Source organism: Miniopterus natalensis, chromosome 10, assembly GCF_054644295.1.
Source record: "Miniopterus natalensis isolate mMinNat1 chromosome 10, mMinNat1.hap1, whole genome shotgun sequence".
Taxonomy (NCBI): domain Eukaryota; kingdom Metazoa; phylum Chordata; class Mammalia; order Chiroptera; family Miniopteridae; genus Miniopterus; species Miniopterus natalensis.
Genome location: NC_142090.1, coordinates 79,953,742 through 79,970,029, shown reverse-complemented (window position 1 = coordinate 79,970,029; position 16,288 = coordinate 79,953,742). Strand labels below are relative to the sequence as shown.

The 16,288-nt window shown below is 37.6% G+C and overlaps 1 protein-coding gene across 2 annotated transcripts in view; it reads right to left on the bottom strand.

Moving 5' to 3' along the window:
• Positions 1-337: 337 nt before the first annotated feature.
• The window catches only part of ANLN (anillin, actin binding protein), a 34,697-nt gene continuing 18,746 nt past the window's right edge, over positions 338-16,288 (bottom strand). Inside the window, exons 13-25 of one of the 2 annotated variants that reach the window (XM_087821261.1) lie at positions 16,017-16,152; positions 14,987-15,169; positions 13,340-13,466; positions 12,671-12,719; positions 12,522-12,578; positions 11,870-11,908; positions 11,586-11,607; positions 10,594-10,706; positions 9,428-9,481; positions 4,502-4,588; positions 3,422-3,529; positions 2,014-2,186; positions 338-1,654 (exon numbers count right to left, since the gene is read on the bottom strand). In XM_087821261.1, coding sequence (XP_087677387.1) covers positions 1,531-1,654; positions 2,014-2,186; positions 3,422-3,529; positions 4,502-4,588; positions 9,428-9,481; positions 10,594-10,706; positions 11,586-11,607; positions 11,870-11,908; positions 12,522-12,578; positions 12,671-12,719; positions 13,340-13,466; positions 14,987-15,169; positions 16,017-16,152 — 1,272 coding nt within the window. In that variant the 3' untranslated portion in view covers positions 338-1,530. The remainder of the gene's footprint in view (positions 1,655-2,013; positions 2,187-3,421; positions 3,530-4,501; positions 4,589-9,427; positions 9,482-10,593; positions 10,707-11,585; positions 11,608-11,869; positions 11,909-12,521; positions 12,579-12,670; positions 12,720-13,339; positions 13,467-14,986; positions 15,170-16,016; positions 16,153-16,288) is intronic. The other variant, XM_087821262.1, reaches the window with a different exon arrangement.

The window sequence follows — 16,288 nt, the reverse complement described above, 5'->3', positions numbered from 1 at the left end:
GATGTCACTTCTCCACTCAGTCTGTGCTGCACACTCAGGATCCTGTCCTTCAAATGCACATCAAGTACTATATGGAAACAGCAACTACTCATTCAACTGCAACCCTACTCACCCCTGACCCACCCACTCACTCAACTGCAACCCTACTCACCCCTGACCCACCCACTCACTCAACTGCAACCCTACTCACCCCTGACCCACCCACCCACTCAACTGCAACCCTACTCACCCCTGATCCACCCACTCACTCAACTGCAACCCTACTCACCCCTGACCCACCCACTCACTCAACTGCAACCCTACTCATCCCTGATCTACACCACACATTTAAATAGGATTTCTTTTTAAAGCCATTTGCAAGTATTTATTTAGGTAAGAGATCATAAAATACATTTTTATAATACACTTAAAAAACACATTTAAATGAATAAAAGATAAAATGACAGGTGACAGGATTTAGTGTTTATAAATGAGATCATCAATAACTTGAACAATTCAGAGAAGAAATTCAAAGTGTACTTACAAGTTTGAGACCATGCTTTACAATATTTTATAACAAAAAAATAGTGTTAGGCTTTAAAGAAATACATTAGTTAACAGTTTTTCAACTGATTTCATAACAGGTTTCTAGACACTGTCATATAAGACATGAAAAGTAAAAAAGTATAGAACTTTGGCAAGTGAAGTATTAGTCCACAGCAGCTTGTGAAGTTTCCTTTTTAAATAAAGATTCTTCCATTTACATTTGTTCTTGTTACAGGAACAGAAAGAGACCAACATGCCAAGTATATCTGAGGAGTCTGTAAGCTACATAGTAAAAATAATTACTTTTAAAGGCCTACATTCTATGAAAATGTGCACCACGCAGCATCTATAGTAACTGAGCAAATGTACACCATGTGATTATTGTCTTCTAAATAAAACATTTAACCCCAAACCTCACACACTATCCCCTAAGTCCACGTTTCCTGTTCACAGCCTCAACTTTAAACTAATGTACATTTGCTATTCAAAAAAGTCCTTACCTACATTACTAAAAATGTTTCTGTAAGGTCCCTTAGAAATGTTTCAGTGTGACAGTAACAAGATACATGCAATAAAGGACCACAACCTAAATAAAAACGTACTGAGGCTAGAGAAAGAATGACCTCTAACCCCTGGAAGACCTCTCTGCTTTGAGACCCACGGCTCCAGGAAGACAACTTACAATTTCTTACTTTAAAAAAAAAAAAAACAAAAAACATTTTTATCATTAACTAAATACTTAGATTTCTAGGAAAATGAGACTTTTAAATTAAGATTTAGCAAAATCAACTATAAAGAATTTTCTTCCAATCACATGAATGACAGGAGAGAAATCAGTTGAAGTTTTACATATGAGAGACATAAATACTGCATAATATGTAGTGGATATTGGCACATACCCTTTCCTTTTTAAAGCATAAAACGCAATCAGCACACCCAACAATCTTAAAATACACTTATGACATAGCTCAAAACAACCTCTGAATGGATGGGAACTGCCCCAATTCAGGGCTTCCCCAGAGGTTTGTAGCAAGCGTCAGGCTGCCAGAGGCGAATGTCAACAAGAACTTGATTGAGTTTCTGCATCCAGAGGTCCCGCTCTTCCTTGGTGTCTGCAGACAGCCAGTGCCTACAGAAACAAACAAACAAACAACCGCACGCTCAGGATCTTTCCCGCCCATTCCCTACCTCCCCTTACTCTTGCTAGCAGGGAAAACCTAAACCAACCAGTAGAATGAGTTCCTCTTTACCCTCTTTTGATGGATGCTAATCGATAGCCCCATAGGGAGATGCTTCTTCAATTAAAATTTTTAAAAACTACCCAGCAGATTGGGTAGCTAAACTGTAAGTCATACTGGTGACATTTGGTAAATGATGGCGTTTCTACCAAACATGGCAACTGTCCTGAATGGTGGCTGGGCCCAGGCAAGTTGGTGGTGTCAGGAATTAATTACTTTGTTGACAGGAATATCTGCAGCTGATACATACTTGGTGACACAGAGTGTGTCCCTGCACTGGCTGACAAGAGTCTCTCGGTCATCTTCTCTTTGTGGACGGACAGTAATTAATTCGAAAGTGTTGCGTCGTGCGCAAAATTCTCTGTTGGCTGGTTCTATCTGACGACTGGTACAGTTGGCCAGATTTATCCTTCCTATAGGATGCTTTAACAAATTTTTACAAAAATTATTAGCAGAAAGTAAACAAGATCATTTAAGTCTGTAAGCATTACATAGTATTTAAGTCTATATAAACTTAAAAAGCCATTGATTTAAAATTTAATTACACTGGGCTTAGAGAAACATAAGTAATATAAAGGGTGGGGAAAAGTAGGTTTATAGCTGTGAGTACACGAAACACAGAGATTATTCTTGTGTTATTTATTAATTATTGTATTATTTTTATATGAACAACTATAAACCTACTTTTGCCCCATCCTGTATATTAGTTTCTTAATAATAAAAACCATAAGAGGACATAAAAATAAAAACCAGAGATGTCAACTGTAGCTCTTAGCGAGCTTTAAAAATAAACTCTGTTATGGAAAAATTCAGAGATACAAAATTGAAAACAAAACAGAACAGTCTAATGAAGCTCCATGCACTGATCAACCAGCTTTCACAATTAGCGACACACATTCAACCGCCTTTTGTCTACAGCCTTCTCACTTCCTCCCTCTCCGCAAACAGAAGCCTAGACATGTTATCTCATTTGTAGATATTTTTCATGTTTCCCCCAAAGATAAGGCCAGACGGGTGGAGCTCTACAAGCTAGAGCTACGCACATCAACACACACTCACTTCACAAACCATGTTGAGTCAAAAACTGCAACTGACTACTACATACAGTACTGCTTTATAATGTTTAAAAATATGCAATTGAAGTACATTGCTTAGCAATATATACATATATAATAAAAAATTAAATAAGTAGGAACAAAATTTCAGGATAGGTGTCACCCCTCCAGGGGAGAGAAAATTACATGGGAGCTTCAACTGGACTGATGACACAGAGGGCGAGGGACATTATTTGTTCTGTATGTCTGAGACCATCCTAAATATTTTACAGTGAATTTTATATAAAGTTTTGCATGGCTACAATAATACAAAAGTAAATTTAATACGTTTCTGACTAAAAATGTCAATTAAAAATATTATGAAACATTCCAGGAAGAAAGACAAATGTATGCTTTAAGGTATTTTAAAAGTGGTCAAACCACAGGGAGTGGACAAAACACAAAATTTTTACACAAACACATCTTTTACAACAAGAACATTTTCAGTGGCTCAGTAAATATCCTCACAGGGGAATTGTGTGGCCGGGGCCAGAGGGAACACTCGCAGGAGACACTGCGTGCAAGTCATTCGGGGCCTCACCTCTGACCAGCACCCAGTCTTACCTTCCGTTTCTCGTCGTCTGGGTAAGTCCAATAAGAGATACAGTTTCCAGACAAAATGCACCATCTTCGATGCCAGGCTCCTAAACCACTCACATCTTCAAATATGGTCTGGAAAATCCAATGAAATACTGGCCTTAGACACTTGAGGATCAGTTAAATGTTAATCCACTGGCTGAACTTCGAAGTTGGAACACTTCACACTTCACAATCTACTTGCACAGTTTCCATCGTGTCTTTTACCTCAGTAATGAGATCACTGATGGCTCACACCCAGAACATTTCACAGATTTCCAGCATCTACAGGCACATAGCACTTAAGAACCTCTACAAAATAACCCCAAATAAATACCTCCACCTGATATCAGGCTTTTCAAAAGCATGGCATCCCTAACTGAAGGCTCCTTAAATAGGAGAAAAGTACTTGAAGCATTGGAGAGTAAAACGATTTGAGAATATCTTGCCTTATATATTAAAAAACTAATGATAGCTTATGACTTAGTCTTAATACATAAGACTGGCATTTAATTTTTATTCAGGAAAGCAAAACAGTTGGCCACCCCCCCCCATCACTCGCATCGCTCCCCCCTACGTGCAGTGGAATGCCAGGCTTTGGCCCCTCTGGAATACCTGCCACTGCCTAAAGATGTAGTCCTTTCCCCCGAGGGGTGAGGCATGGGCCACGGCCACGGCCACTCCCCTCCTATCTGGAGCACCTTCCCCTCTTACTCTGCAGTTTACAGGTTACTTCTTCCAGAAGCTTTCTTTAAGCCTCCCTACCCAGACCCAAGAGCTGGACCCCACCAGTTTATGAATACGCATGCACTCTGCTCTCTCCTGTTATAGCACTGCATGGTACTTACTTACCTGTCCACTTGTACTTTCCCTGCTAAACGAAAAGTTTAGGATTATTTTTGTGGCCTATTACATTCCCACACCAGCACAGTAACTGGCACAGAGCAGACATGCAACAAATCTTTATTGAACCAGTTTACCACTTAATCATGCAGGCTTTCGTATCTATGGGAAATCAAGTCTATCCTTCACAAAAGAGGAAAAAGAAAGTATATACAGATTACTTACTAGAAAACCTCTTTCTTCAACACTTGAATTCACTTGACATTTTATTTTTAAATAAATATGACCTTCCAAAGGAGATAAAAAGGGTACCTGCGAAGAAAGACAGTAAATTATTTGCAAAACAGTTTCAAACTGTGATTTCTCTTGATAAAATATGTTCTAAATCATGAACAGAGAATATTGTGCTTTGAAAACACACTGCTTTCTAAAGCTGGAATATAAAATAAGTGGCCAAAAAGCCACTGGTTCCTCAGCCTCCTTAGCAACAAATGCTTTTGAAGAATAAGTTCATTCAAGTTAGAGCTGATGAAAACAAAACCCTAAGTCCCAGTCAACATGATAAAGAAAACACAGACTTAAGAGGAGAATACAAGTGCTTATCCATTTTCCATCAACAGAATATACTCAATAGGAGACTGGATAAACCAACTGGTGTATCAATACAATAATACATTACTCAGCAATAAATAACAGTGGACTGCAGAATTAAAAAGCTGATTCTCAAATTCATGTAAAATTGCAAGAAACCCCAAACAATCTGGAAAAAGAAAAACAGATGGAAGAACCATACTGCCGAATTTCAAAACTTAATCCAAAGCGACCATAATCAAAACACAGTATTGGCATAGAATAGACACACAGACCCAGGAATAGAATTGAAAGTCCAGAGATAGACCCATATATCCATCTTATAGCCAGTTGATTTTCAACAGGGTACCAAGACCATTCAATAAAGAAGGAGCAATCTTTTCAACAAATGGGGCTGGGGAACTGCATATCCACATGCAAAAGAGTAAAGTTGGATCCCTACCTCATATCATATACAAAAATTAACTCAAAATGAATCAATGACCTACACATGAGAGCTAAACCACAGAACTCTTAGAAGAAAACATAAAGATAAATCTTCAATGATCATGGACTTGGCAATGGATTCTCAGATATGATACCAAAAGCATGAGCAACAGAAGAAAAAATAGATACATTAGCTTCATCAAAATTAAACACTTTTCAGTACATAGATTACTCAAAAAATTAAGGATAGAACTACCATATAATCAAACAATCCCACTTCTAGGAATTTATCCAAAATAACTGAAATTGGGTTCTGAAAGGGATATTTGCTCTCCCATGTTCACTGCCGCATTCTTGACCATACCCTAGAGGTAGAAACCACCTAAATGTCCATCAGCAGACGAACAATACAGAAAATGTGATAGTCTTCTCCTTTCTCCCCACTTCTGAGTATAAAAACTACTCTGGGCTACCCAAATGCTGTTCTTCTCAGAGTATGAAACTCCCCTGTGTATCTTTTCTTGTGTGTCCTAACCTACAACCCCATACCTGTGCATGGCAGATCCTTGAGGGTAAACTATTGTATCTTTTTATTGTTTGTTCCCATATCCTACTGCCAAATCATATCCAGGCATTCAATAAATGTTTGCTAACATAATACTGTGGGGGCAAATAAATTACCCAGAGTTCTTCTATTAAAAAAATAAAAAATAAATATGGTACATACATACAATGGAATATTATTTGGCCATAAAAAAGGAAACTGTCAGATGCTACAACACAGATGAGCCTTGAGGACATTATGCTAAGTGAAATAAGCCAGGTACAGAAGGACAGATACTTCCTAGTTCCACTTATATGAGGTATCTAAGGTAGCCAAACTCACAGAAGCAGAAAGTAGACTAGTGGTTGCCAGGGGCAATTTAAAAAACAAAACAAAACATAACAGGCTAGGAGCCAGATTTAACCTGTAGGCCATAATTTTGCATGGTCTTGTGATAGATAAACTAAGCCCAACCATATTAGTACTGCATTAAATATAAATTGATTAAACACTCCAATAAAAAGACAAAAGATTGTTAGACTAAATAACAAAATAAGATCATAAACTGTTTAGACACAAATCTGACATATATGAACACGGGTGTGTTGAGAATAAAGGATGAAAAAAGATATAACGTACAAACACCAATCACAAGGAAGCTGCTGTAGCTATTAATATCAGACAAAACAGACTTCAAATAAAAGAGTTTCAAGATAAAGTGAACAATTCATCAAGAAGATACAATAATCTTAAATGTTCATGCACCTAACAGTATAGCTTTAAAATACAGAACGCAAAAATTGACAAAACTAAGTACCTAAATTGAGACTATGTTGTTCTTACTAGCTAGAATTTTGGGGGATTGATATTTTTTTCCAAATAAAATCATGATGTCTATCTAGCATTGAAACCACTCACACAACAGAGTATACAGATGTCGTAATATAAAGTTGTACACCTGAAATCTATATATTGTTATTAAACCAATGTTACCCCAATAAATTTAATAAAATTTTTTAAATAAACATTCACATATTTTTAAATATATCATTCTTTTCAATATATTACTCATTAGTGAAGATGCATCATGTCAAAAGTATCTTAAATTATAAAAGCTGCTTAAGTATATGCAGTAATTTTAGAAGATTTTTAATTTAAAGATTACAACATAAGAAATCCAATTGGACAGGTTGAGTCAGTAGAGTAAAAGGAGTAACATACATATATTTAAAGTGATCTCGACTTCTGGGTCAAGAAAGAATGATGTTATTGTCTGTCATTCCTACTGTCCAATGAAAAAGGCTAATATCCTAGTTAGAATAATCTTCGTTTAGTCTAGATTTTAAATTTTTACTGTAAGGTTTCCAACAATTTAATCTTCTCTTGGCCAAAAAGTATAGATTTCAATGGATTAATTCCGTTAGACAATCCTCGAAGTTTCTGAATTTAAAAGGGATCCATAATGTAGGATCGAAACATCACGCCTCACTACTGTACTTGTTATAAATTCCCTTGCCTTGTTTTTTCCCACACAGTTAGTTTTAAGATCCTTTGGCTCTCAGTGCTAATCAGTAGAATTTCATTGTTTAACCCAAAGAACGCTGCTGATAAAAAGAATCTCAGAAAGATAGAAAGAAAATATTCCCCCTTACTCTACAGCTATGAAAGTAGATGATATTCTTGGTTAGAAGCTTGTCCTGATAAAGTGAATTGAGAATATTCACTAGGGAGTCAATGTTCTACTCAAGCTGGGTTTGGAGAAGTGTGAAAATGTATGATCCATCCTGTTCTGTTTTCTGTTGAACAAAAGGGTCTTTTAAGGCATCTGCCCCTTAAAGATTATTAAGAACTGTAAAATGTAACCTATAACCAGGGCAATTGTGTAATTTTCATGCATTGGAATATTTCTGAGAAAGAAAGGGATACTGTTAATAATTATACCAGGGCAAAAGGCATAAACCAGAATAGCTTTGTGCACGCCAGATGCCTAACCACTCTTCCTACGACCTCAAAATTCTACAATGCTAATTTTTGCTCTAATGCTATTTAAATTGATGATGTCTCTGTTTCCTGGAAAGTAGAAATATATAAGAGGTTTTTTTAAGTCAGAAGATGAGCTGTGGGATGTCCTCCCTTTATCCATAAACATATACTAAGACCTATGACTATTTTTTTTAAAACCTGTAACTATTTTGGATTCTCTATTCAAAGAAAAGAAAGCACTTGAGAGTCTGTAACTCACTGAGACTCATAATTTAAATTCCACAGTGCCAGACTTTACATCAGGTATCTAAAACCTCAAATAAGAAGGCAATCTCCTGTTAACAGTGTCCTACATCTGCACAGCAAACAGTCTGGATTAACCTCAAAAGTAATTCCATTCTGAAGGGATCTCAGAGATAACTGGTGTTTTATTGGTCAAGGTACCAGTAAAATAGGCCAACACTCCCTTGTACTGATAGTATCTGGGAAGATATGGGACACTTGCTTACTCTCTCAAAGTTAAATAGAATTATTATATGAGTATAAAAGGCCTTCCAGTTTTTCCCACCAACTTAAACATCTAAACTTAACCATTTTAAATATTCTTTTACATCAACTACAAGCTATTGGAACAAATATTTGGTTCCCCCTGGCATTCAAAAAAGCACATTTGGGACAAATTAACATCAAACTTGTGTTGTATTTGAAGCAGAAAGAGGCTTTAGAGTATCAGACACAACCAATTAAATTAAATGATTTTGCACTCAATCACATGGGTGCCTATTTAAGTGATAAACTCAAAAGAATTATTAAGAGAATGGAAATACTTTAATTTGTGACATTTTGAATTAAAATGGCAGACAAAAACAAACATTTAACGTGTGTCACTGAAATCCCTTTCATTTTAGAAATCAATGATATCTCTTACATACACATTTGCTTCATGACAGACAAGAGCGGGTAAGGAACACAGTTCACAGAAGCCCAGTTCTTATGTTCAATTAATCTGTAAATCTTGTTTTAACAATACAATAATACTGTCCAGCATTTTATAAATTAGCATTTTTACATATCTACAAAATGCTTACAATTGATCTTCACAGGATATTAAAAATCCTTTTTAAAATCTAAAATATATGATTGTACTTAGTATAATTTTAGTGTTAAATGCACTTTAATTTAAAAATTATAAACAGCATCATCTACACAGCAATATGCCTATTAGCCAACCATGACCAAAAAAGTTTTCCACTTAAAATATCACCAATAGCTCTTTCAATATATGGGGAGTAAACAATTTGAATAAATTTAATTTGGTATTTTAGTACCCAGAAAAATCAACATTGAAATGACTACAGAATTGGAAAGAATTTAAATGTAAAAAAAGAATGTAGGAGAAAAGCCAACACCAAACATGCAAGAAAAAAACAGAAAGCAAAGTAAAGATGCCCAACTGTAAGAGACTGAAGGGATCATGTATATAATGTCCTTACTTATTCAAAATAACCAAGAAGGTACTGGAGTGTTAGTGAAACAAATAAATACAGGCCAAAAATTAGGGACTGATTTTTAAGCTCGTTAGTTTCAAGCAAAGAAAAAATGGCAACCTTTTCCTGGAACAAATAGCCCAGTAGCTCTCGCTCTTTTACATCATAATTTATCTAAAACAAACAAAATAAAAGACAAAGAGAAAAAAAAGACCCAGGATCATTCAATTTGTTAAACTAGCGGAATCACTAAATAAAAAAGTACAAGAATCTTTTAAATTAACATGTTAAAAAATACATGTATGCATTAATAATCATCAAACTTTCAAATATAGTCTGGTTTTTGTATATCAACAACAACAAAAAAGGTATCTTGGAATTTCAAGCTATGAGAAAGGAAGTGACTTTGTTCAATGTTAAAGAGGAAATCCCTAGCAGAGCCAACACCAGAAACCAGGCCTCCTAATATTCAATCCTTCATCTCTATATTGTGAATACAAAATCTCTTAAAATATTAAAAATATATAAAGCAGGGGTCAACCCAGTTTGCCTCTAGTTCTCTCACACTTTAAAATGGTCTTGTTAGTTATTAAGTTGAGTCACATCACATTACGGTGAAAAGCACCCAGTGATACTGCGCAGACCTGAATGCTGAAGCTTTAAACCTGGGGAGGGAGTGTGGGAAGGAAACCCCTTAGACTCATGGGCACTTCTCTAGAAATTAACCTGTCCTTCCATATCTTGTGAAAACTAAATCTACAAAATACTACTCATTTCAAAGTATCAGTTCAAATGGGCCAGTGACTAAGTTTAAAACTGTAAGCTTAACATCTACGTGCAGGAAGTAATACTTCCAGTTAATAAAAATAATCATAGGGATGTAAAGTACAGCATAGGATACACAGTCAATAATACTGTAATAACTATGTATGCCTTCAGAAGGGTCCTGGACTTATCGGGGTGATGACTTTGTAAGGTGTATAAATGTCTAATCCCTATGTTGTACACCTGAAACTAATATAATATTGTACATCAACTGTAATTGGAAAATGTCAGAACTGACATTTAGAATAAGTCAGCATGTAGTACTTTGAGGAATTAACTGTTAAAATACAAGAGAGAAATATTTCCAAGATCAAAAAATATATCATGTAAGTACACCAATGCCTAGTTAAAATGTACAATTCTAAGAACATACATTTTTCAAAGATTTCAAATATTTGAAAGTACTGGAGAATTTCCACTGACCTAATTTTTCTGAAAATAAATAAGTAAATTTGGATTACCTTGTCCAGAGCAAACTTAGTGTTTCCTACTGAAGAGAGTGACAATGTGTGAGAGCCAACAAGGGTAAAGTTGCTGGTCCGCACGGCGCCGAGACCACCAGGACTGGCCATGACTGAAGAAAAGGAACTGAGGTTTAGTTCAGAGTGACTTCTGTAAGTGCAAATAACAACTCCTCACCTCACCCCAACAGAATGAAGTGAAACTACCAAAGAAAACGGTCTCATTTCCCTCCATTTCTAAATAGGGAGGGAAAACATCAAGTTCGCTAAGGAAAGCAGACTGTTGCATATTTTATATTTAACTACAGTAAAGTATAGGCACATCTGAGCATTTGGGACAGATAGGTTTTTAAAATGTGTACATAAAATGCAATTTTCCTATAAGAGAGAAGAGACATCATTGTTATAGTCTAGGGTGACTCAGACTATGCTGCACGGTGCTTCCTAAGTTCCTCTTGTACCAAGAAGGGACCAAAAGCCCAAAAGAGTGAAACCAGCTCCATCCTAATCCCCTCTGGGAAACAGGCCTAAAGCCATTCTAGAGAAGGCTGCTTCTGGCTTACTGGGACCCAGTTCCCACTGTACTAGAAAGACGCTTTTCTGATATGATTCAATGTCAGTCATGATCAGCAAAGTCAACAGAAGTCAACTCCACGGTGCTGGTGACACAGAACAAATCTACAGGACAGCATGAGCCAGGGTGACGAGCAATGCTCCCCACTGCAGTCATCAAGTGACCAGGTATCATGAGTACTGGCTGCTGGGCCTGAGTGACGCGGTGACCGGTGGCCTATGTGGCATCTGACAATGGCAACTGGACAGCATGCTAAAGTTGCTAATCTCACCTGTTACTAAAAACCATACAGAAATTATCTTTCACAGGAGACTATGCTAAACACTCATAATTGAGATGGCTGTATGGCCAAGGATGAAGGTCTTGGTTCTCCTCTTTATTCTAGTGTCTCAAATACAGTAGTTCAAGGTCCACTCACCTGAAGAATGAAGGGAGCTTTTCTAGAAAGGAATGAAGGAGAAACAAGTTATTTTCCTTATTAGATACAGAGATTTAAGTATTAAACACAAAACTCTAACACTGCAAGAACTATATTTCAGAAAACATTTTTTTCTACATACAATATAGAGGTTTTCCCCCCATTAGTGTATTTTAAAGATTTCCAAAGTGCTAAGGGTTTAGAAATGGTTAACCAATTTACAATCATCTGTGCAACAGGAAGATTTCACAAGGAGGCTCAATTTTTTTAAAAATGCTACTTACAGTGGTTATTGATGTGAGAAGTCGCTTTGGAGTAATAGCCTAAAAGAAAAAAATACCTCAGTGTATTTCCTAGTAAACATTACAATTTGGAGCTTTACAATAACCAACCTTGAGACCCTCCCACATAGAAAATAGTTCTTAAATATGAGTATGTTATACCTGAGTCTTTTATTAAGGCATTACCCACACTGTCATTCTCTCTTTGTTAAGCTAAATAAAATTCTTTTAAACGACAACTTGAAAAGGAATAGAAGGGCAAAGACTAGGAAGGGTGAGAACCAAGCTAGAGGCTCTGGTCCTTGCGCCTGCAGTGACCATACTGGTCCTAAGTGCTGGTGTAGAGGACTTAGCGAGACCCGAGTTCCAGGGACAGGCTTGAGAAAGTTTAAAGGGTAACCGATGTAAGCTGTCAAGTAAACAGAGAAAACAGAATTATCCAGCCTGAGTGCAAGAGGAACTTATCCTTAGGATCATGATTATTCACTAGAAGTTCACTTTCAGTATTCATACCTATTATGTGCAGTAACTGAAATTTGGGGCATAAAAACAATCCAAAAACTTTGTAGCCATTAAAAATTGTACATAAATGGAAACTGGTATAAGATCTATTATTTCTAATTATTATATTTTACTGGGTTTCTTTCATCCTCACCTTGGATTTGTAGGACTTTTTCTTCTTATCAGGCACCGAGGGATCTTTCTTTTGTACCTAGTACACAAATCCAAAGCACAATTAGTTTAAATCTGGTATCTTTAAGAAAAACATACCAGTAGTTATTTTTGAAAGCTTTAACTGCTTACCAAGCTGTAAACTTCAATACTGATTTCAAAGTCATTGGACACATCTTCCCTGAAAACACAATGCATTAAAATATAAGAAAAATAGCAAGTTATGTCCCAAGACCATGCCATCAATACAGTTACAATACTCTAAGAGCAAAGGAAGTCACTGTGTTTCAACTAAAGACAGCAGCTATAAACCACTTAAGAATATAAAAATTGGTAAGAACAGTCTATTTTTTCCTATAATACAAGTTGAATATCTTCTTGAGTATTTTACAACTCAAAATCTTCAACAATAAAAGTAATTTTTTCATAGTGAATTTTGATGCTAGCTTCAAAATAAACCCATGACATGAAATACGTCTTTTCATTGAGATTGAATATTAAGTACATTATGAGATTCAAAGCATACATAAAAAATTATGCCCAATATCACGCACACACACTTTAAAGCACTCCAAAGCATTAAATACCTATAGTCACAGGGAAACAAGCTACTACTCAATGGAAGGAAATGTCAGAAACAAAGAAGAGTTCAACCAACCAACTGGAAACTGAGTTACTTGTCCATATAAAAAGAATGACCACCCTGCACCTCCAAGGTTATAAAAGTCACCTGTGTGTTTAGATTGTCTCAACTATTAAAAGGAGAATGTGTTTGGACCACCGAAAGCCTCATGCACTTACAGAGTGTACGTAGTGGGGAATGTCAGGGCGTCGCCATTCAGAGAGCTAGGCATGCTTGCCAGGGGTGTGGCTGCCATATTCTCGGCTCCCGCTTTCAGCAGAATCAGGAAAGAGTAGTTCGCTGCATCTGCAAGAAGGAACCGCGTTACAGAATAAGCACGCGCAGAATGAGTGAGATCACTGGCGTTCTGCAGACCAGAGGGGTAAAATAATACTGCCCTGATCCATATAAAGTTCACTGAAAGATTTCTAAAACCAACCTGTCAGACATAAAACATTCACTAAGACATAAGCAGATGGTCATAATCCTGGAATACGCCTTATCAAGGTCTCCTCCTACTTTGGGAATTAAAATAACTTCACTCCACACCCCTCAAGTTCTGCTGACTTCAAATTTTACCTATTACCACTAATTCTTTAGCTAATACTATGTACCTGAGTAGTATATACCTGAGTATATATCTGAGTATATACGATTACATTTCAAAACTGAGATTAAAATACTCTATTTCTGTGAAAGTTCCTCAGAAATAAATTCCAATGAAAACACAAACTATTTCTTCAGTTTGTCATTAAATAACCAGATCTCAAGGTACACATTAAAGGACCACCAGGTTTCACCCACACCCGCCAGAGCAGGAAACAGCAAGAGTGGGGACTGAGATCACCTCACTCCTGCCAAGGCGCTCACACCCTTGAAGACCTCCACTCTTTCCTTTCCCAGCCCCTCACGTCCACGTCTCACCTGTGTCTAGTCCTTCTTTCCCTCAAAGAGAATGTCTCACACAAAAACTTAAACCTTAAAAAAATCCAAAATGTAATAAAGTTTTAACTTCCTGAGGCTGGCTATAATTAACCTGCGCGGCTTGCAGGTGCTGGCGCCATGCTCCCCTTCAGCCATTTTGCTAATAAATGATCTTTAGGAGAAGACGTAGCTTAGAAACATTTACCTATTCACCCGAGAGGGCAAAGGGGACGAGATTTAACAGGAATGTCCCCACTGTGAGGCTCCTCACTCCTCCAGGCTCCATAAATTCAGAATTTATAGAACCACCTTCTACAATGGGACGAATTTTACACTGAATAAAGTAAAATAAGTTATTTTAGATGCCCCAAATACTTTCCACAATAAAATTAATTAATAAAACTGATCGCTATGTCAGAAGAACTCAGGAAAATATTTTATGTTCAAAATTATCTTTCAGGCCCGGCCAGCATGGCTCAGCAGTTGAGCATCGACCTCGGGTCCGGGAGATCGCAGTTCGATTTCCACTCAGGGCACACGCCCGGGTTGTGGGCTCGATCCCCAGTAGGCGGCGTGCAGGAGGCAGCGGATCAATGACTCATCATTGATGTCTCTCTCTCCTATTCCTTTCTCTCTGAACTCAATAAAGACTTCTTTTAATTATCTTTCGCTAGCCTCCTATTAATTACAGCCATATCTGTTGTTGTGTGGCTGTGAGGCCACATATGAAATTCCCCTTGGTTATATTTACACACACCTTCATGAAAGGAACTAAAGGCCCAAGATACAAGCTTTGCACCTTTATGCACGCTACCTGCCTCTTCCCATGTGCACAATCCCAGTCCAGGTGAGGGAATAATTAAACATGTGGCCTAGAAGGCATGCAGATAAAAATCACGTACCTGGTTTCTGAACTGTGCTGCAGACAAAATCTGCTTTGAGAGGCAAGCGGATTTCTGACAAAGTGACTGACCCTTTGGATGGGGCAAATTCACTCTGGGATGTGGGACCAGCCTTAGCCTTCCTCTGAGGCCCTTCACTCTTGAGTTTATTCAGCTCATCAATCAAAAGTGTTCTCTTCTCAGCTGCGTAAAAATATGCAAGTTAATATTTCAAATATTAAAAACTGCAACTAGTTCTAAAGGAGACCAACTCAAGACAATGCACTGATGCGGCCACAGTACATAAGCCCAGAGACGCAATCAGTAACTCTCCTTATAGAATCAGGCGGCAGGTAGCTGGGAAAAACCTTAATTGGTCATCAGTTTACCAGGTTTTCATAATTTAGTGCTTTGACTTTTAGTCAGATTTCTTGTGTGACATAATCTCTCCACCCTAACATGCCCCATTATTCATCACCACAAATACACACACAACAAAATTCACACACACTTTTAGCTATAGGTAGGTAGACAGGTAGAGATAAGAGTGTGTGGATGTAAGTATACTCATATATTCATTCTTGGCCTACTCTGCACAACTCCATTCCTTCAAGTGCATTCCAGTTTTTCTCACCCTTTCATGCAAACTACATCTCATTTTACATGCAGATTGTTCAGACTTTATACAAAACAAAAAATAGGTTGACTGAAACAGGTTATCAGAAAAGGCCCTTTCTTGCCCTAGCCGGTTTTGCTCAGTGGTTAGTGTTGACCCTCAGACTGAAGGGCCCTCGGTTCGATTCCGGCCAATGGCATGTACCTCGGGTGCAGTCTCAAGCCCCAGAAGAGGTGTGTGCAGGAGGCAACCAGTCGATGTGTCTCTCTCTCTCCCTCCCCCTCTGAAAATAATGGAAAAAATATCCTCAGGTGAGGATTAAAAAAAATAAAATAAAAGGCCCTTTCTCCACAATTAGAGGTGTCAGACTATAGGAGACGAAGCGAGTTTTCCTGGTGTGGAGCTGTGCTGGGCTGCTTCGGGTGTGGAACGCACTTGCGATGAGCAGCAGCCTTTCGGCCTCGGCTTCCTCCAGGGACCCCTTCCCGTGCTCCTGGTCCACGCAGCAGCTCAGGGCCTGGCTGGCCTGGTAGATCACTGTCTGCTGCAGGTTCACTTCATTGTTGAGGTCCTGGTGAGACCAGCGAGAGGAGGAAAACTCACATTTTCAGTCACCACTTTCCCTTTACTGTAAACTTTGATTTTAACCAATCTGATTCAATAATTTCCAAAATTTCCAGAAAGTCAAAACACCACAGTTTCACCGT